This window comes from Eleutherodactylus coqui, chromosome 7 (genome assembly GCF_035609145.1).
Source record: "Eleutherodactylus coqui strain aEleCoq1 chromosome 7, aEleCoq1.hap1, whole genome shotgun sequence".
Lineage (NCBI taxonomy): Eukaryota > Metazoa > Chordata > Amphibia > Anura > Eleutherodactylidae > Eleutherodactylus > Eleutherodactylus coqui.
In genome coordinates this window covers 60,085,014-60,106,791 of record NC_089843.1, presented here as the reverse complement: position 1 = coordinate 60,106,791, position 21,778 = coordinate 60,085,014, and the positions used below count along the sequence as shown (strand labels likewise).

Sequence of the window (21,778 nt, the reverse complement as noted above, 5' to 3'; positions counted from 1 at the left end):
CCTGGCACAGCTTCCACTGAATTAAATGTTGACAGCGCTATCTGCTTCCAGTGCTGTCCTCAATGACAGCAGGCCAGGAGATCAGCTGATTGGCAGAGAATCTGAGCGCCAGACCCCTTCCGAGCAGCTATTGATCTCATATCCTGAGGATAAGGCATCTACAGTAAAAGTCCCAGTCAACCGCTTTAAATTCGGCGCTGACTATAAACCAATAGAAATATTCTGCCCTAGGCACTTTTATTACTCACACGCCTGGCTATGTTCCCTCGCTGCATAAACCACATGTGGGTGAAACCCCACTAGCGTTTTTTTTTTAATGCTGCGATATTGCATTTTTTAGCATTTTACTTAACCATGCGATTGGTTGATCACTGATGATACAATAATACATAGCAATACTTCTGCATTGCAATGTATTATACCGCTGGCAGAGTTTAATAGCCATGGAAAGATGTTAGATCTGGGGGCTTACACTGGTCCAGACTGTAGAGAAGTCTGGCAGCGCATATGGATTAACAAGTCTTTCCCTCTTTCTCCATCAGCATATGCAGGTTGTAGCTTTGAGTAGAGGAAAAATAGAGCAGAGAGAGACCTGCTGATGCTGTTCTGATGCAATTTAGTGCTGGCAGTGCAGGGGAGACAAAGAAATAATACTCTTCTCCTTCACTCTCGCTTTCTGCTTCAGTCCGTGCCCTCTGTGCTCTACCCCTCTCTCAGAAAGAAGGGGCTTTTGGCCTTATGCTTGATGAAAGGCCAAGGAAAAAGTTTGAGAAATTTTTTAAAAAAGCAACTATATTTTACTGCTTGTCCACCAGTGCCGCCCTCTCTAAGTAGCCGCCCTAGCCACTGCACCCGCAGTACCTAGTGAAAATACGGGCCTGGTTATAGTATCTGCTTACTAAAGGTTGGCTGACCACTGTTCCTCCCAAATCCCCAAAAGACATGCATGCTACCTCTCGTAATGACTTATCTCCTGCAGGAACAAAGGATCAACGAATTGAAATCTAACATGCTGTCACCTTCTTTTGCCCAACATCTGTTGTTGGGGAATTATTGGAAAACCCCATACAAATTAGATAGTTGTCTAATCCCACTGAAATTGGATTGTTCAGCCAACCAACATCTAATGTGTATGGGCACTTATCAGGGAAATTTAATCCAACCAGTTCATTACATTTAGCGTCCTGTCTCTGCACTGATCTTGTTCTGTATGGTGAAAATGAAGGGGTTGTTAGATGAAAGCAGCTGTAGTATATTTGTCTCAAGTCCCCGGAAACTTTAAAGTGGTTGTCCGGTTACTGGTTTGTTGTGACAGATGATGTCACAGGAAATCAGGTGACCACAGGAGCCAATGAGAGGCTGCATCATCACATTCTTGAACTCCTGGCATCATGGTGCTCAGGATGTGAGCCCCGATGCAAGGAGAATGGGTGGTGATGCTGCAGCAGGAATTACTGTGACTAAAGTGGGCTGCAGCACCGGATCCCGATGACCATGGAGGGCTAAGTGTAGCTCTATTTATTTTTTTTCACACAGGGGGTCCTATTGAAAAGGAGTTGTCCAGTAAGCAGACAACCACTTTAAAAGGACTATAGAGTCTGGAGGGTATTGGCTTGTTGAATGTAATAAGTAACATTGAGTTGACTGGATTGAGTAAAACTGAACGATGACTGAACGAGCTAATGACATATGAATGATAGCAGTGTGAAAATACTGTTTCGCTTTATTTGTACATATTATACAGTTTTTGACAAATGTATTTTTTAATAACAATTTACACTTTTTTTTAGTTCATGCAAAACAAGGTAAAATGTTCTTGAAAAGATATCTGGCAGTATCAGTGCCACTAAATACGGTCATCTTATGTTCAGGTGAAAGGTAAATTACTGTGTATTTTTCATTCATATATACAGATTATTCGTCGATCAGAATGATGGCGTACCCCAGTGATTTACCAGCAAGCTACACTGAGTAAATAAGCACACACAACTCCTTCCTTACCCTGCTGCATTGCAGTCCTGGCCTTGAATTCGACCAAGGGCAATATCTGCATGGAGTGTGTGTATTCCCAGTGGTTACTGGTGTTTCCACCGGGTGTTTCTTCTTCCTCCCAAACTTCAAAAAGCTACATAGCTAATTGGCTTTCTATGAAGACTGGTCCTAGTGTGTGTGTGTCCGAGATATGGGAGTTGGTAAATAGTGTCTGGTATGAACGGTGAAAATCTCTGTCGAGCTTCAGAATATCTTGGTGCTATATGAGCAACTGGAAAAAAGACCCAGAAAATGGGCTTAAAATGCAGCCTGCTTGAAAAGTAGTTAATCTTTCAAAGAGGTATAAGAGGGCCATCACAGTCAAAATTAATATTGGTAACTATGAGGTAATGCACCTAGGTCACCACTATAATATTACTGCTTCTTCAATAAGTGGGATAAAACTGGGATAATAGGACAAGAGTAGGACTTGGGTTTTCGGGTAACAAGTAAGCTAAAAAACAATGCTCAATGTCAAGGAGAAGCTGCAAAAGCAAATGCAACTTTAGGGTATATAAAAAGGGAAAAAAATATCTATGATCCCAATGCAATATTACCCCTCTAAAAATTCCTCATAAGACCACATGTTGAATATAGGATTCAATTGCAGGCTCCACATTGTAAAAAAGGATACATGAGAACAGGTAAAAATTCAAAGGCGGACAACTCAAACTGTAGAAAGGACCAAATTATATTCTTTGCACGTCTAAAACGCACTTCCCCCACATTAAGGTAGGAAAGGGTTCTTTACAGTTAGAGTAGTCAAGCTCTGGAATGCCCTACCCCAAGAGGCAGTAATGGCAGATACTATAACAGCATTCAAAAAAAGGGCTAGATGCTTATCTAGTGACAAATGTTTGTGAGGGTTATAAATAAGCAACAAATGATCTATAACCTTAGAAAGGTTGAACTTGATAGGCATGTGCCTATCTTTTTAAGCATAAGTAACTACGTAACGCTCATGCTAACCTTTGTTTTTTCTTCTGATCATGTTATTCAGATGGTCATTGGTTTGTGTATGTCATTGAATGTTTCCAGGTCAGGATAAAAACTTCTATGAGAACTACTCGAATGTTATTTTCTTTTTCAGAAAACTGTTGTTTCAAGAAAAAACTAATCCATGTGCTTTGAAACAGTTGCAGTCTGCATTCTGTATGCTTTTATCTCAACACTTCTTTGACCAACACTATTGGATCAGTTTTGTGCAGTCATATACACTGAACAATCACTGCATTAGGAACAGCTGCCATGTGACATCTTGTGATCAGTAACATGGTACCATGTGATAGCCAAAATCATGATATGCTCTCAAATAATGAGCTGACCTCTCTGCACAGCAGAAGGCTACATTTGGCAGTCATGGGTAAATGTGGTGACTTGAGTGAATTTGACCATGGGCAGACTGTTGGTGCCCGGAGGAATGGTGTCAGTACTTTTGAAACAGTTGAACTTGGCTGTTCCTGAACCACGGTAACAAGAATGTACCATGGACAGACATCCGACAGAAGATCACACAATGGCAGGCAATGTTTAGTTGATCCTAGAGGCGTGCTTTAGGTGGCACATCAGGTATCTCAGCAATGACATGCCACAGTGGACTAGTGTACAGCAGCAGGGAAGTTAGATACATTTCCACAATGACTATGCAGGATACAATATGTCGACTGAGGTTGAGTAGCTAAAAAATGACAAGGGTGACCTTGATAACCCCGCGTCCTCACCAAAAATGCCTTGCATGGGCCCAGGAAATACATCAATGGACTTTGCACACATGGAAGAAGGTCATCAGGAGTGACAAGTCTCATTTCCTACTGAAATATACAGATGGACTGATCCCCATGTGGTATAAAGAGCATGAAGCCATATTCCATGGGTGTACCACTGAGGTTCTCAAGCTGGTGGTGGCAGTGTCATGGTCTAGGACGCATGTTCCTGGCATGGCCTAGGACCATTGATCATCATACCACAAACCTTTAATGGTGAATGCTACAGGGACCTGTTAGCTGACTATCTGCACCCGTATCTTCAGGAAGTCTTCCGCAACTACAGTGCCATCTTTCAACAGGACAACGCTCCACATCATCAAGCTCGGATCACTGGGGAGTGATTGGAGGATATAACATTGAATTCTCCACACTGCCTTGGCCTCCAAACTCACTGGACTGTAAGCCCATTGAACATGTTTGGAATAAACTGGAAAGTGCTGTGAGATCTGTTCTTACTTATCCGCAAAACATGCACCAACTGACGGAGCTGCTGTAGCTGGCAGGGGTCAAGTTCAGTATGGAGGCTATTTGGTTCTTTGTGGAATCTGTTCCCTGACGTGTGAAAGCTGTGGTTGCCCAAAAAGGTGGACCAACCCATTGTTGAGCGGGTGTTCCTAATGGAGTGATCGTTCAGTGTATATCCTATTAAAGTAAACGGCATATATTAATATTCAGAACTGTGCAATCTTCTCTGGCTGTGTGACTGTTCATTGTCCCCAATGATAAACTTTGTCTGATAATGTAAGCGAAGGTTTAGTCACAATCCCCTATCAGATAACAACAAAGTTCCTCAGCTAGGTGTACATTCATTGACCTATTCTTTTGGAGGTGGCTCTTCTTCTTTTGGTTCCTCTTTTTCTACAACTTCTGGTTCAGGTTTTAACATGGTTTCTATTTTAGTTACCCTTTGTTTAAGTTTTTGTTGGGCCGAGTCATACTCGGCCAACAGTCTAGCAAATTTTGTTTGCAGATTGTCAACTAAGCCTTCCATGTGTGCAACTTTTTCTTCAATGTCTTTGGGATCAGCACCTGAATTTGCGATGTCCAAGTCAAGGAGACCGTCTTTCATTAGGATTTGCCTTCCCTTTTCTTCAAGCATGGCTTTAGCATCAGGATATTCAGTGAGAGCTTCCATTAAGTCATCTTTGGACAAACAAAAAAGATCAGAATATCCAATACTCTTAATGTTTGCTGTTCTTCTATTGCCAGCTTTACTGCCCTTGATATTAAGAATACTGATCTCTCCAAAATAGCTGCCATCGCTCAGAACTACAAACTGTGTAATTCCATCATCTGCCACGACAGCAAGTTTACCTTCTTTGATAATGTACATTTCTCGTCCAATATCTCCTTTCCTACATATATAATCTCCAGGGCTGTAAACCTGAGGTTGTAGCTTTAATACAAGTTCAACCAAAAGTCCAGCTTCACAATCGGCAAAGATCCGGACTTTCTTTAGTGTGTCTAGATGGACATTTATAGCAATTTCTGCTCTTAGCTTGTCAGGTAAGTACTTCAACACTTCTCTTTCATCAACAGCTTTCTTATTTGTCCACAGATAATCAAACCACTTAATCACTCTTTTTTCCAAGTCTTTGCTGACCTTACGGAAATGCATGTATTGTTTAATGGCGTCGATCCTACCCTGGAACTCTGCTCTGGCTGCATTCATGTTGGAAATCATGGAACCGACATTACCGACGATGGTAGCGAAAATCAATACTCCCACTAAGAAATCAGCAACAACAAACCAAAACTCAGAATCTAGCACTGGAGGAGGAGTTTCACCAATAGTAGTTAGAGTCAATGTTGACCAGTAAAGACTGTAGACATATTTTCTGGCCAAACGGCCATAATCTGGGTCTGAGGTGTTAGGGTAAACCCACGTATCCTCTCCAAATCCTATAGCTTTAGAAATGGAATAGTAGACGCATGCATTCCAGTGAATGATGATCACGATGTACATGATGAGGTTAGAAATCCTGAAGATGTTGGGGTAGTTGGTCCTTGTTTCAGTTCGTTGGAAAAACTCAAACATACGTGAAATTCTTAGCAGTTTATTAAGCCTGAGTTCTGGATAATTTAGTCCAAGTTGTAAATACAATATATCTGTTGGTATAATGGACACCATATCCAGTTTAAACTGTAAAGTCTTTTTATACTTGTCCCTTAGTTTTTTCTCATCTTTGACCAGAAGACCTTGTTCCAAATAGCCTAAAAAGGAAAAGAATTGGGGTTAATAAAGGAGCACGTTTTACACACAAAACCTCTTACAGCCACGTGTTCTGAATTTCCCTCTCAGGGACCAAGTTAAAAAGTCTTAAGGTGGCCATATATGTTAGATAAGTGTCAGTTGACCTTCCCTACAACCTAATATATGTGAGACTGTTCCAGATCTTCACCATGTCAGCAGAAAGGAGAGTTAAGTACGTTATGTTTCAACATGCCTATCCTTTTAGTTTCGAGGGAGATAAGCCGCCACCAGAGGTGTCAGTCAGCGCCTTATTCCTCTCTCCCTATTGAGATCAGTTGAGATGTGTGTGCATATGTATAAGGGGTTGGAAGGAATAGCTATCGGCCAAACTAGTGTTTGGATGACATCTACCAAAGGTGCATGGACAAAATTACTAAAATAAATACTATTACAAGTAAATGTACTGTTACTTTTCCAGTTATAATAATAGTCCTAATTGTCATGAAATTCAAATCCCTCAAAATTTGGGTCATGCTTGCCACATGCCCCAAGTTTGGTCATCTTGGAATATTGGTTCTCCAAAGTCAAGACATTATCTTGATCGGGCAAAAAGCCTTAAAGTGAGTTCACACATCATAAAATTGCTACAGCATTTCCACTGTGGATTTTGTGCCACAGTTCCGCAGCTATGTATAATGCAGTGAAAGTGAACAGGGTTTTAAAAAATCCCATTCACTTATAGTGGAAAAAAAATCTACAAAAGAAGAAAGTCATGTTGCTAATTTGGCGTATTATGGGCACATTTATGAGCCAGTAGTATGGACAAGTGTCCCGGCCTGACAGCACATCTAGTGACGCAAAGTCACAACTTCTTAGGTTCCTATCTATTATAAAAATTCATGTTTACCTGTTCTCGTTTTTACAAACATATCTGCAATATAGATGAAATCTGATACGTAGTCAAGAACGAACCAATAGTCCAGATAATCCTGCTGGAGTTCGTCAAAACAAGCCCTGCAAGATGGAAGAGACTATGAAATATTAAGAACAGGGAAATCCCAATTTTTTATGGCTAAACGTGTGCATACAAAATACTTCATGAAAAGAACCTTTACCTGTGTGTTCACCCATTATATGACGTCATGGGGGACATAGATAGTAAAAAAGGAGCAAGTGACCAACATAACATTATGCCTCCTCTATTAAAACACCCGTTGGTGCATGGACAAGAACTGGACATTGCGAAAGATTGAGCTTTGTTTCAGTAGAGGAGGCATGATGATGTGTTAGTTACATGCTACTCCACGGGCTGCTATCTTATAGATGGGACCACCCTAGGAGACAGAAGGCTGGCCAAGCGGGGAGGCATTGCTTTAATAATAAGGACATCGGACAACAAATTCAATAAAGGCTGTAAGAGTAAGTGCATGAAGACACCCCTAGAAGTGGCCAACCTCTTTAACATGAATCTAAAGAAACACATTCTTACCAGGAACCGCTAGCAAGTATTCAGCAAACCGCTATTAGACATTCCATCACACTGTTCTACTTAGGGGTACTAAACTGTAACTTGTACAGCTGAAGAGACTTGCTGCTACTTGCATTGTTCTGCATACATCAAATTATTTGTTTCTATTCTCATATATACAGTTTTTAGCTAGAAATGTTACTTGAAGACATTCACCTTGCTATAATCATTGTCCAGTTGTACATTACCGGCATCGTAATACAGAAGAGCCAATTGTAATATAAGTTGCCTGAGGGATCAATAACATATATTTCTTTCTTCACCCTGTAGAAAGGAAATAGAAAAAACATAGCAAATTGTATAAAAACATCCTTTGTACAGAGAATTGATTGATTGATGGGAATGTGACTGCAAGTGTTTAATTCCCCTTTAATGCCACCACAGGATAAATTAAGCATTCCATGTTGCTCATTGAACTCAAACCAGCCAATCGCTATAAGAGACATATACGGTTATAGAACTATGAGCCTGCTGAGAACCTCAAAGGAGTGGCGCTAGGGTTGCCACTCGTCATGACTAGTATTTATTTTTTACCGGCCATATCAATGACCGGTAAAAAATAATTGCAGCTGCAAGCTGGCCGGGCAGTGACCCAACAAGCATTTCACTCACTCAGTCCATAGCTTTGGTCGGGTGGTTGCCGCTGCGATACATTAGTCTGTGACCCCTGATCTCTCTCCCAAGCATCTGCCTGCCTGTTCACCAGGGGAGAGGTTAGGGGTCATAGAGTGATTATAGCAGTGGCGGCAGCTGCCAGACCAGAGCTACAGACTGAGAGAAATGCTTGTAGGGTTGCTGCTTGGCTGGAGGTCTACTACGGGGCACTGTTAATACTGGAGCCACTATGGGGAACGCTATAACTACTGGGGGCACCATTGGGTAACTGTCACTACTGAGGCCACTGTGGGAGTTATTATTACTACAGGGGATACTAGGGGGAATCACTATTACTACTGGGGCCACTATGGCGGTTATAGGTACTACTAGGGCAACTAACAGGGTCACTCTTACTACTGGGGCCAGTATGGGGGGTCACTCTTACTACTGGGGACACTATGGGGGACAATATTACTACTGGGTGCACCATGGAGGTTACTACTGAGGCCACTGTGGGAGTCATTATTACTACTAGGGCCACTAGGGGGGTCATAATTACTACTGGGGCCACTATGGAGGTCACTGTTACTACTGGAGCCACTATGGGGGTCACTCTTACTACTGGGGAAACTATGGGGGTCACTATTACTACTGAGGACACTATTACTACTGCAGGCACCATGGTGGTCACTGTTACTACTGAGGCCAATGAGGAAGTCATTATTACTACTGGAGCTACTAGAGGGGATCACTATTACTAATGGGGCCACGATAATGGTCATAGTTACTATTGGGGCAACTAACAGAGTCACTATTACTACTGGGGCCACTAAAGAGGACACTTACTATTGGGGCCACTACTGGGGGCACTATTACTCTGTCACTTCAGACGAGTGTCAATGCTTCGAATATGTGTTGAATATCTTGTGTATTGTCACTTTCAATGCCTGTAAAATGGGTTGCTTTTTTTTTGCTGGGAGGGCGCCATTTCACATTTCATCTCAGGCAGCATAAAATCTTTGGACACCCCTGACTATGATCCCATTTATTCGAGCTTATGCGAGCTATAAAAGTTGGATGGTTATTTGCTTCTAAACTACCAGGTATAAAGCACATATTCTCATTCTTCTGCATGAGTGATACTTGGTTGTATTTCTATACACATGTCCATAAGCCCAGGGGCGTAACTATAGAGGATGCAGGAGATGCGGTTGCACCCGGGCCCAGGAGCCTTAGGGGGCCCATAAGGCCTCTCTTCTCCATATAGGGAGCCCAGTACTATGAATAAAGCATTGTAGTTGGGGGCCCTGTTACAGGTTTTGCATTGGGGCCCAGGAGCTTCAAGTTACGCCTCTGCATAAGCCCTTTTCCTATTGTACATTCTACTTCCAATCATACTTCCCACTTACTCTTCTTTCTTGTCTTTATCTTTATCCTTGTCTTTGTCTTTATCTTTGTCCTTGTCCGTTTTTTCTTTCTCCTTTTCTTTCTCTTTTTCTTTCTCCTTTTCCTTTTCCTTCTCCTTTCCTTTCTCTTTCTCCTTTCCCTTGTCTTTTCCATTGTCTTTATTATTTTCTTTTTTGTCTTTTTCTCCTTTTTCTTTCTTTTTTTCTTTGTCTTTTTTCTTTTCCTTTTTATGATCCGATTTGCTGTATTCACAAAATAGACATTTAGAAAAAGTTAGAATAGACAAAGGTTAATCTTAGACGCTCAAGATAAAGGTAATATGCAAACGGAAGTGTAGAGATCCTGTGTGCCTCCCATTGCACAAGGCTCTACTATAGCTAAAAGCTTTGACTTAAAGACATTCATGCAGAAAATGATCAGCAGATGAAGTCCAATAAGTTCTATACATACTCTTTTTTTTCTTTCTTCTTTTTCTTCTTTTCTTCCCTGAAAAACAAATGAAACATGGGTGAATAAGGTTTCTTCATTCTGAGAATAATATGAGTTGTGGCAGTCAGACCACCAGTAAACAGTAAGTGATGGCATATCCAAGCAGGATGCCATCCATTAGGTTGGATTCCCATGGGCCAGAAATCTCACGGAATGTCCGCAGCGGGACCGCACAGAAATTACGCAAGATTTCTGCAGCAGAAAGGCTGCTTCAAAACGGCTTGAAGTGGCTTTTATGCTTGTTTTCCGCTGTGGAAATCTCTACCCATAGAAAGAAGAGAGCCCGCAGCAGAAACGACAATACAATTGACATGTCGCGGATTTGAATTCCACACTGCATGTCCGCAGCGGACTGTCGGCAGCGTGTGAACGAGATTTTTGCAAATCTCGCTCACTGTGCCGCTTAGTCACAGGTTTAAAAATGGCTGCCCCATGTGAACCCAGACTTACTTTTTACATAGTAGACGTGGACCCACTGTGTCACTAACTGATTTGACTTAGGGCTCTGGAGCACAGCTGGAAGAGGTCCTTGATCTTCATCCTTTAGCTCCTTTTTTAGAGAGGTCTGGTCTTCGCTGCAGTAAACCTGAACGTTACCTCAGGAGTAGTCTCAGCTCAGTGACAGCTGACCCAGGTTGGTGAAAAAGGTACAGGAGCGTGGTACTGAGGGATCAGGTTAGGAGGGAGCCAAATAAGAGACTGTAGTTGGGAAAGGCAGAGTTTGTGCAATACCGCGAATAGGCAAGATGTTGGGGTAGGTCATGTTCAAGCAAGACTTAGTCAGGTAGAGTTTGGGAAAGCTAAATATTCAGGCAGATCGCCTGACCGCCGACCTCAGCTGGTGGCCATAACTTTACACCCAAGTGAGTTCCCTTTAAAGTTGATTTTGGTTGTAGTAGATATATAGAATACTTACTCGTCCTTATTGTTGCTGTTATTGGTATTACAGACTGCAGTTGTGCCAGGAAGATGTTGTTCACTAGGAAACATAAAATATTATTCTGAAGTTGAGGAACGCAATAAGCAATGTAAAGTTACAAAAGCCTTTTAACTAAATATATGCAAAACTGAATATTCATGTAAGTGTGTAAAAAAGGTTTAAGGCCGTGTTTACATCTATGCCAGAGGCTCCATTTGGAGCCTTCAGCTCAGATCTGGCACAAAATCATAGGCAAAATATCACAGAATGCAGCCTCCACTATAGTTAATGTGGTCCTAAATAAGCCCTTCAAAGGGGTTTTGTCATAAGATGAAAAAAAATCAATTCCTCCCCAGGCAGTCTTCTACTGGCTTCTCCAGTCCCCCTGGTAATGTCACCTCCAGCCGGCTGGATCCTCTTCTTCCTGTTTTGGAGCGTCCATTAGCTACAGTTCACTTCCTGTAGGACAGTGAATGCTACGAGTGATGCAGATTTCACTGCTTAGCAGGGAATGCCGAATCCTCAGCAAGCTGCTTTAGCGCGCATGTGCGATATCTCGCCGCTCTTGTTTCATATAGTATATGAAGCACCTGGATTCAGCATTCCCCACTAGGCAGTGAACGCTACGTCACTAGTGACTACACTGCCCTGCAGGAAGCAGAATGACGGCAATGTACGCTTCGTCAAAGGAAGAAGAGGATCCGGACGGCTGGAGGTGATGTGACACAGGAGCCATGAGAAGATCGGGGAGGTAAAGATCTGGTAAGAAGACTGCTTAGGGAAGAATAGGTAAGTATAGAATTTTTTTTTTAATGACAGAACCCCTTTAAGGATGTATACACAAGTACTTACCGATGTAAGGATGCAGTAACAGCATGTATCCGATTCTTGCTTGTAAATATACTGTAGCATTTTACGTGATCCTCTGGATGTACTGTTCCATTACTCTCTTCGTGCTTACTTAGAAGGCTGTTGTCAACGAGATAAATAATGTAACTTTAAATATAATATCATATATTTACACTGCATATTTATATAATAACAGCTAAATATTTAGAAAATATTGCAATCTTTCAATAAAATTGTACTATAAAGGTGGTTTCACGTCTGTGCTCGGGGGTTCTACTTTCCTTCTCTGTTCAGGGAGCAGGAAAGGGGTATCCCGCAGCCAAACAATTCCATCTCTGGATGGACCAAACAGTGCCGAATGAACCCAATTGACTATTAGGGTATTTTGGTATGGTATTTTGAGCCAGATCTGTGACGGAACCTCTGGCCGGAGGTTCCAACGCAGATGTGATAGCGGCCTAATTTAGTTGGGCCTAAGCAGGCTTCAAAATGATAAAGAGTAATATATAAGGATGAACATATAACAAATTCAACTAAAATATACATTGCATTGCTTTAAAGGGTTTGTGCCAAGATTACAACCCCTGCCCATATGCCCTGTAAGGGCATATGAAAGTCATAGACTAGGGTCCCCAACTTAGAACCCCCTCTATACCCCACAATGGCGAGCCGCTCAGTAAATGAAGCTCCTGTGCAAGTGGACCTTCTGCAGTCATGTGAATGGCCTCCTTGTAATAGTACATTTCACCTATAGGAGAAATATCAGGTTGGCGACAGCTTCTCACAGTTGAATCAGCTGTTTGCCATTGGGTAGGGGCAAAGAGCGGGACTCAGGGTAATCAGCTTATCACCCCTAGCCTCGCATTCTTAAAGGAGTTGTGTATCTTGATACAACCCCTTTAATAATAAATTGTATAAAGCCATCTGAGAAGGTTTGGCTTGTTCCAATAAATGACATGTATGCAGTACCTGCTTTCACCATTTTCCATTTTGTTGATCTCTTCGTCCATGTCTTGGATGGAAACCTTTGGGACAGCACCATAGGTCTGATGTGTATTGATTAATTTGGCCATTGCGACTCTGTTCTATAAGATAAACAGTCACAAGTTGTAATTAACAAGTTTGAATCCAATTAGATTTCTTACATCAATAATATACAGTGTATAACACAATCATTTTCTGTCAGCGCGGGTGACAGGTGAGTTGCGGTGGGGAGCAGGGGGGAGCGAGGGGGAGAGAGGGAGAAAGAGATCTCCCCTCCGTTCCTCCCCGCTTCCCCCCCTCCTCCCCCCCCCCCCCCCCGCTCCCCGCCCGCCGCCGGCCCTTTGGGAACGAGCGGGAAGATACTCGGCTAAGGCACTACTCGCTCGAGTAATGTGCCTTAGCGAGTATACTCGCTCATCTCTAGTTGTAACCAATGAGAGCCACATAAGTCCATATGCTTTCAGTTTCCTAGAGTAGCATCAACAGGCCACTGAATATATTGTTTGTTAGTCTGTGGATTAGAGATGCCAGCATGCAACAGGTCAATGTCCTGAATGGTGGAACCAGCGGGGTGTTCTTAAAAGTGGCAGAATGCCGGGAATTTCTTTTTAACTGTTTCTGTGTCCTCAGGATATGGCAAAGCACGGAATTGTTGGCGCCTTGTCCCACTATTCACTCTAGTAGGTCACTTCAGACATGAAGAACCCTGGTACATGGCACAACCTTCCAATGAAGATATTTTTAGCAAGTAGATGAAAATAAATTACATTGTGGGCAATAAAAGGGGCATTTTATTGCGTTGGGGCATTCTTAGAGGCTCTATTGCAGTGCGGGAATATTATTACTGTGAAGGAACACCATTACTGTTGCGGCAGCCCGAACAGGAGATCTCCATCATGGGAGAGACAATGGGGAAACTAAGATGGCGATCACAGGTAGCTCTATGATCTCTCCCGACAGCGGCGTCAGCATGGCCTAGCTCGGTCGCGCACAGAGTGAACAAGAATGGAGCATCCAGGATTATAATGTTCCTGACTTTAAACATAACTGTCACGTGACGCCAGCACCTCTTCTAGGCCGCTATGCAAAATAAAGAGTTCACAGTCCAATAGTGAAGTTTCAAGAAAACAACTGGAGGTGCACGGCTGTACTTTACTCACAGTTGCAGCTTTGATTCTCCAACCACATTCTCCCAACTCTCTGGCACCTTCTTTCCTAAGCTCCACCCTCTTATCTACCCAACACTTACAACCAACGTCTCTCACACAGTTAAAGGGGCACACACATGATTTACTCACAAGAGTCATTTACACTCATTAACACTACAACTTTGGGCCACTGCACTGTGCTGAGGGTATAATTACCAAAGGTCCGGCATTAGAGTGAAGAGGACAAACTGGGCAATTGTCTAGGGGCTCCATCCTCTTAGAGGCGCCCTGCCTTCAGTACCGCCCACCACTGTTTTCCAGCTGTGGTGCTGTCCGTCCTTAGAATAAAGTTGTTGGGCACCGCTGCAGATGAAAAGCGCATTGGGAGTCTCTGTGCCTGCCTGGTCTACAATGTGATGTAGCTGCGCCAGCACTGCAGAACACCATTCTTCTTCAGGGCGGTAGCTGCTGGGGATTTGAGGGCTGCCCAGGACTGCTCCAAAACTTCACAATTGATGCTTACAGTGCGGCCAGCTAAGCCTCCTCTCTGCAGCACTAACCGCTGATGTAGGGAGGAGGTGAGGATGCTCTCAGCAGAAGTGGTTTCTTGCACATCAGGATGCAGCGGCATCAGCTTCCTCTCTCTGGCTGCAGCAGTTACCTGCACTTCCTACACTCCATGGTGTAAGTATGTATATATATATGTGCGTGCGTGTGAGTGTATAAAAGTATACTTGTGTATGCATGTGAAATGAATGTATGTATATATGTATAATACTGCCTATATGCATGTATATGTATGTTTTAGGGTATATTTACTCAGCAAAATTCAATTTTCTGTGTAAGTTCCACCTCTAAAAAGTGTGGCTTTCTGCCATGGTTTTCCCATTGACCTGCAAGTGGATTTAGCCGTGTTTGCGTGCAGAGTACTGACACGTTTCCTAATGTGGAAACATGTCAGCATTCCGTATGTGGATTTTGCCCATTGACAAAGCTAAATCCACGTGTGGAATATGGCAAAAATTGTGTCAGAAAGCCATGGATTTTGTTGCAGTTTTTAGGGGCGAAGTTGCAATTCTATGGTGAATTCCACTATATGTGATCATACCCTAAGAGTATGTGCTTACGGGCCATATTCGCGTCACAGTGGAAAATCTGCTATGAATCCACAATAGGAAATCCACACCTAAGGCCGCTTTCACATGAGCACTAATCTCGCATGAGTTTTGTGTATTGCGAGACTCACAAAACTTGCGCAAATATGAACTCTATTCTTTTCAATGGAGTTATACACATGAGTGAGGTTTTCCCTCACAGCGATGCCGCAAAGAAAAAAACTTGTTGCATGTTCTTTCTTTTTTTCCATTCCTCAGAACTAGAGATGAGCGAGCACGCTCGGATTAGTCAGTTACTCAAGCGAGCCTCGCTCTTCTCGAGTAACTGCATTTTTGTCCGAGCGTGCTTAGGGGGGCGGCGGGGGTGAGCAGAGGGGTAGCGGGGGTGAGAGAGAGAGATGCAGTTACTTGAGAAGAGTGAGGCTCACTCGAGTAACTGACTTATCCGAGTGTGCTCGCTCATCTGTACTCAGAACGCATCGCCCATTGATTTCAATGGGACCTTAAATACATTGCATGCTATGTGATGTGCACGTGAGTGCGATGCGAGGTTTCCCACTAAAATAAATTGGAAACACTTCCAATTCTCTATCGTGGGTAAAACTCGCACAAGAGGATCAGAATCTCATAGAAGCAATGTGTAGAGACCCGGAGTAGTCTGTTTGTCTCTCTGTTCTGTCAGTGTGTTGTGATTGGTGGTTTGAGTAGAATAGGGAGGAGTTAGTAAGTGAAAGAGTGGAGTAGTGTGGGGTGTGTCGTTGGAGGAGGTGCACGCAGAAGAGGTGGCCTGATGCTCCTGCCATGGCTAGCCCGCGGCTATGTCTCTGCTGCTAGAACATTTGTGTCCTCTGGAAATGAAAACGCAGAAGATGCTGCTTAAGAGTCGGTATGGGAATGCAAGAGCCGTACGCGCCCCCGCTGAACTGCATGTAGAAGTGAGAGTGATATGAAACACTGTGTAACCCAAGCAAGTGCCCTTCAGATAACAGCGACTGAGGATGTGTGTGCTTTGGGAAAAGAACTGTCTATTGTCAAATGTGTTCAGAAAAAGTAGAGTTCAGGAAACTGTTCCGTAGCCTGTAACCTCATGTTAAGAAGTATTAGGAAATTTGCCTGTATTGGAAAATCAAAGTTTAAATGTGAGTAAAAGGAAACCGCATGTCCCTGGTTTTGAAAAAGCATTTTGTTTGTCTGTGAACTCATTTATTCATCGTGAGTAACTGATGACTCATCTAGGGACACTGGCGTCACGATTATAATCTAGGACTAAATTGCAGTTATCAAGTCTGCTGAAATCTTATATTCCTTGCCAGTTGCTAAGCTGAGTTATGCTTCAGCCTTTGAGGAAAGGAAATGGTAGAGCCACCGAGAACTGCTGCCATGTTGTACCCTGCTCTGTCCTCGGTTGAAGGCCTGGTTCTCGGTCGCTGCAAATGCAAGGCATTTTTGCCTGAAAATCCCCTCGCATCCGCGGGTTAAATGAACATTGACAAGCGCGACATCGAGTCGAGTTTCTCAGCCCTGCTGTCAGTATATCCAAAACAGTATAACCTGTTTTTTTCCCAATTTTTCCGTTTTTTCCCAGGCCTTTCCATTTCTAGTCCTATCTGAGTCCAAGTGATCATGATCACCAAGTACTAAGCAGCTGCAGAAGTGTACTCACTGTGCTATATTTTCCCTGTAATTGGGACTAATATGACAGCCACAGTTACAGGGAAAATCGCCAATGAAAAAAATTAATTATAATGCCCCCCAAAAGGTCTTTTATGAATTTATGAAGAGCACAATGTGTAAAATAAATGTAAAAAAAAGACAAAAATGAAAAAGTAAATAGAGCAGAAGAAAAAAAAATGAAAAACACTGCTAGCCCAAACTGTAACCGGAAGGAGGACACAAGTTAAACAAATTTTAGTGACACTTTGTACTACTAAAATTAAATAAAAAGCGAAAAACAGACATTATTTCTCTTACACTTTACATTTTCCCTGATAACACAAAAATGAAAAATATGAATATTGAAATGACAAAAAATTAAATCCTCATGCATCGCAGAAATTATTTGAATATTCAATTAAGACAAAAGTTTATGGCTTTGCAACTCCCAGGTAATAAAAGAAAATGAATAAAAATGTACCTGATCATAAACATCAGAAATCATCAAAACCATCAACATCCACACTGAGTTGGAGCATAGTGGCAATATACAGTCTATTAGTCAGTCAGCAGCACAAATCAGCATACCCAATCCGGGAAGCGAAAACCATGCACTCTCAATGAGAAGATACCGACCAAAAAAATAGTCCATACGAAAGAAATGGTCATCGAGCAGCATAAGATTTGACAAAGGCCATGGCTAGTGGTCGAAACGTTGTTCTCTATGGATTTAATAAAGATGCATCCTAAGTGATATGAATATTTTTTGCACCTTAAGGGTGCATTCAGACGACCGTATATCGGCTGGGTTTTCACGCCCAGATAATATACGGCGTCTCTGTCTGCAGTGGTGGAGGCTGTAAGAGTCGGGAGCAGTGCTCTGAGCTCCTGCCCCCTCTCTACTCCCCTGCACTATTTTCAATGAGGAGAGGCGGGACGGGGGCGGAGCTAATTCCCGGAACTCAAAAAAAAATCCACAGATGGATTTTTGCTGCGGAACTCGTGGCCAGATGCCTGCTGCAAATTCCACAGCAATGTCCGTCCATAGGATGCTATGTTAAAAGATTTTTCCATACCCACTAGCGGAAATAAACTACGAATCTGATCCACGGTGATTCCAAAATGTCAATTTGCGTCATTGCCGTCACACTGGTGGGTCATGCCCTGCACTGTGCACCAGTACGACTGTTAAGACACTCGCGGGGGAATCCAGACATGTGAGTATGTATTTCTGGCTGGGCATCGGGTCTAATTCCGCTGCGAGATTTCGCACTCAGAATCCGACCCGGCCGTGGGCATAAGGCCTTATGCTGCTCGATGACTATTTCTTTCGTGTTGGAGCATAGTAGTGAGTGGTTATCATGCAAGCATCATTCTCTTCACATCCAGGACAGACCACTTTGATTAGACAGCATGGAAACCACCTAAGCAACAACTTTTTTGGGTTCCCAAAAATGTATACATACTTTCATAGCTTATAACCATTTATAACCCACTGGGGGAGATTATTCAAAATTGGAGCAAAGGAAAACTGGCTTAGTTGTCCATGACAACCAATCAGATTTCACCGCTGGAAAATTAACCCTTTCCAATCCAATTTGTATCCTTGTTTTCCTAGGGAGCTTACTCTTTTTCTGCCATTATACAACGGCGCTATATGCTGGCTAAAGCCAGTACTACATGAGGTGACACGTTGGATAGGCCCCGACAGCAGAGAGGCTGGCAATATACAGTAAGAGAACCCCTGACAGATGTCTTCCAACATTGGAGCTGTACAGCCTTAAATCATAATGTCTTCAGAGGTCAGACAGTGAATTGGAAAGGGTTAAAGCAGAGACCTGATTCGTTGCTATGGGCAAGTAAGCCAGTTTCCTGCGTTAAATGCATGCAGCGACCGAGCAAAAATTTTTCAGTCGTTCAATTTCTGAATGCAGAAAACTGAATGATGCATCGTTCAGTGTAAACAGCAGTTGTTTCACAGTCAGGTATATGATTAACCAATTATACCAAACAGGTGATAATGATCATCATTTTCATTAACTGAAACAGAAACAACTAAGTAGAAGGCTCAAGACTGGGTGAGGAACAGCCTAACTCTACTACAAAGGTGAGGTTATGGAAGACAGTTTTATGTCACAGGTCATTTACCATGGCAAGACTGAGTACAGCAGCAAGACACAAGGTAGTTATATTGCATCAGCAAGGTCTCTCTCAGGCAATCTGGTGTTTCAAGATGTGCTGTTCAAACTTTTTTGAAAAAGCACAAAGAAATAGGTAATGGTAAAGACTGTACACACAGTGGTTGGGCAAGCAAACTTGGTGCAGCAAATGAAGGACATATTGTGCTTATTTCACTTCAAAATCTGAAGATACCAGCAGTGCCATCATCTCAGAGCTGTTAGAAACCGGTGGGACCCAGAGATATGCATCTGCTGATTACAAAAGTGTAGCCAAGAAGTAGTCTTTATAGAAGAATTGTGGCCAGAATGTCATACATTCGATGTAGAAACAAGGTCAAGCAACTCAACTATGCATGAAAAGCATAGGAACTTGGGTGCAGATAAATTGCAGCAGGTGCCAAACCGTGAGTCAAAATGTGAAACATTTGGCAGTTTGTTCACAGCAGGGCGGGAGAGCGGTACAATAATGAGTGTCTGCAGGCAGCAGTGAAGCATGGTGGAGAGTGGTACAATAATGAGCCTCTGCAGGCAGCAGTGAAGCATGGTGGAGAGTGGTACAATATTGAGTGTCTGCAGGCAGCAGTGAAACGTGGTGGAGAGCGGTACAATAATGAGTGTCTGCAAGCAGCAGTGAAGCATGGTGGAGAGCGGTACAATAATAAGTGTCTGCAAGCAGCAGTGAAGCATGGTGGAGAGCAGTATAATAATCAGTGTCTGCAGGCAGCAGTGAAGCATGGTGGAGAGCTGATGATATTTTGAAGGCAAATGATGATCACACCAAATATTGATTTGATTTATATTTCGCTTTTGTTCATTCTATTTGCATTTTATTAATAAAAATAAACTATTGAGGGCTCATGCCCATGTCCCTGTTTTCACCACGTATCACGCATGCATTGCACAGACGCGTGATAAATAGTGAATGAAGTCAATGGACCTTCATTGATCCATGCACATGTGCATGTAGACACTGTGCATCGATACACACAGTGCATGATTATTGTTCAAATTTGTTCTTTTGAACGAATTTTGAGCAATAATCGTCTCATGTAAATGGCCCAATAATCTGCAGCATTTTTCCACACCTACCTAAAACTTTGGCCTTAAAATTTGGTCAGCTCTTTGCCTTGTAGAGGTTTAGAGAAGGGATTGTGCATAGAAATGTTGGAAGCGAATGTCCTCTAACAATGTTCGTGGTGCGGTGTCTGGGAAGAGGTGGCCCGGAGATCTAAGAAAGCTATTAGGTGAAACATGATGAAAATGGACAGGAGTGAGTTTAGTGTGTTTCAGGAGCAAGCACTTCCCCAAGATTGCTCCAAGTAAAGCCATCCTTAATGCGGCTCCTTCAATTTGTTCTAGACCGTGCAGTACAGTCTTGGGTTGAAATAGGACTATAAAAATCTATACAATTCCAATAATCCTATGTGCGAGGTCTGAATGTAGAATATTATCATTTATTCTAATTTATGAGATTCACTTGACATTATTTGTAATCCTACGCAGGCAGGCATCAGTAATTACTTCTCTAAATCCATAAGTCTTTGCAAACATATTTTTTCTGTAGAATTCTCCAGCTAAGGATTTATATATTTAATTATGGATATTTTGGCAGCAAATGTTTAACTCCATTGCATCCAAAATTAATAAAAGTTACTTTGCAAATAATGTTAATAAAAATATCCTATAAGAAATGGAATCCAGTAGTCAAATAAATGCACAATACACTTTATAATTCACCAGTGAAAAATGATGGAAAGCTATACCTGTCAAGACTCAACGGCCATGACAGGGTCATGGCATAAAGGGCACGGTGGCATTATGTCAGTGTGAGCAGGGGCGTAACTACAGAGGATGCAGGGGATGCGGTTGCACCCGGGCCCAGGAGCCTTGGGGGGCCCATAAGGCCTCTCTTCTCCATATAGGGAGCCCAGTACTATGAATAAAGCATTATAGTTGGGGGCCCCGTTCCAGGTTTTGCATTGAGGCCCAGAAGCTTCAAGTTACGCCTCTGAGTGTGAGCCAAGTTATGACACTTTCTCTGCTCTTACTAGTTGCTTATTTTATTCACCTCTTGTGGTGAGGTTGTTCTAGTCCATATTTCCCTTGGTGCTGCCATCCTGATTTAGTTAAGTAGCTGCGTTATTTACTTGTATATTGGAGTTGTTTCTGTCATTGTCCATGCTGGCTATAGTTGTTCCACCGGTTTATACTCGTTCCCTGTTTTCATCTAGGGTCAGTACAGGTGGCCCATGTTCAGGACGTGGGGGCGTCCTTGTCAGTGCAATTGCCCCACTTTAGGCAGAGATTTTTCCTCTTCAGGCTGTTAGGGCTAGATTTCCCTTTTTCCCCTTTAATTGTGTTTGGTGAAGGTTTGGGTGTTTTATGTGGGACCTACCAGTGTTTATTTGTATTGTGTGTACATTGCCTTGCGTCTGTGCTGGGCATGGTACATAAAAGCTCAGCATGAACATAGCACTACCATTTTGTGTATACAGCTACTATGCAGAATTATGTCTACTGTACATTTTTGGCAAGATTAACAACTATTATATGTAACAGTTTTGTCATACTCATTCTAGATAAGGTTTCACATGTCGGCTATTGCATAAAATCTACACATATTGTGCAACATGCAACAAGTGAGAAGAGGCCTGCACTCTCTAAGCAGTTTCTAGGATGTGCCAAAGGAGCCGTGTCATGGTGGCGGTGAGTGCAGCACGCTCTTTGTAATCTTGCGCACCATTGAAGGTATACAACAGGATCTGGACGACTAGTGAAATTAGATGATCGTGATGCCAGTGCCTGGATTAAAAGCTTTTGGTAAGACTAACACTCGTTTGCAAGTAAACTACATGCAAACCATTTACTTTCAGGCACGTGGTTGTCTGCAATAATATTAAACACCAGAAATTGCATAT

The 21,778-nt window shown here is 42.6% G+C and overlaps 1 protein-coding gene across 1 annotated transcript in view; it reads right to left on the bottom strand.

The window, feature by feature from the left end:
* Nucleotides 1–4,305: 4,305 nt before the first annotated feature.
* Nucleotides 4,306–21,778, bottom strand: part of CNGA1 (cyclic nucleotide gated channel subunit alpha 1) — a 45,573-nt gene continuing 28,100 nt past the window's right edge. Inside the window, exons 2-9 of the mRNA XM_066573117.1 lie at nucleotides 12,750–12,865; nucleotides 11,784–11,900; nucleotides 10,929–10,991; nucleotides 9,974–10,009; nucleotides 9,586–9,765; nucleotides 7,676–7,780; nucleotides 6,899–7,005; nucleotides 4,306–6,011 (exon numbers count right to left, since the gene is read on the bottom strand). Coding sequence (XP_066429214.1) covers nucleotides 4,612–6,011; nucleotides 6,899–7,005; nucleotides 7,676–7,780; nucleotides 9,586–9,765; nucleotides 9,974–10,009; nucleotides 10,929–10,991; nucleotides 11,784–11,900; nucleotides 12,750–12,853 — 2,112 coding nt within the window. The 5' untranslated portion in view covers nucleotides 12,854–12,865 and the 3' untranslated portion in view covers nucleotides 4,306–4,611. The remainder of the gene's footprint in view (nucleotides 6,012–6,898; nucleotides 7,006–7,675; nucleotides 7,781–9,585; nucleotides 9,766–9,973; nucleotides 10,010–10,928; nucleotides 10,992–11,783; nucleotides 11,901–12,749; nucleotides 12,866–21,778) is intronic.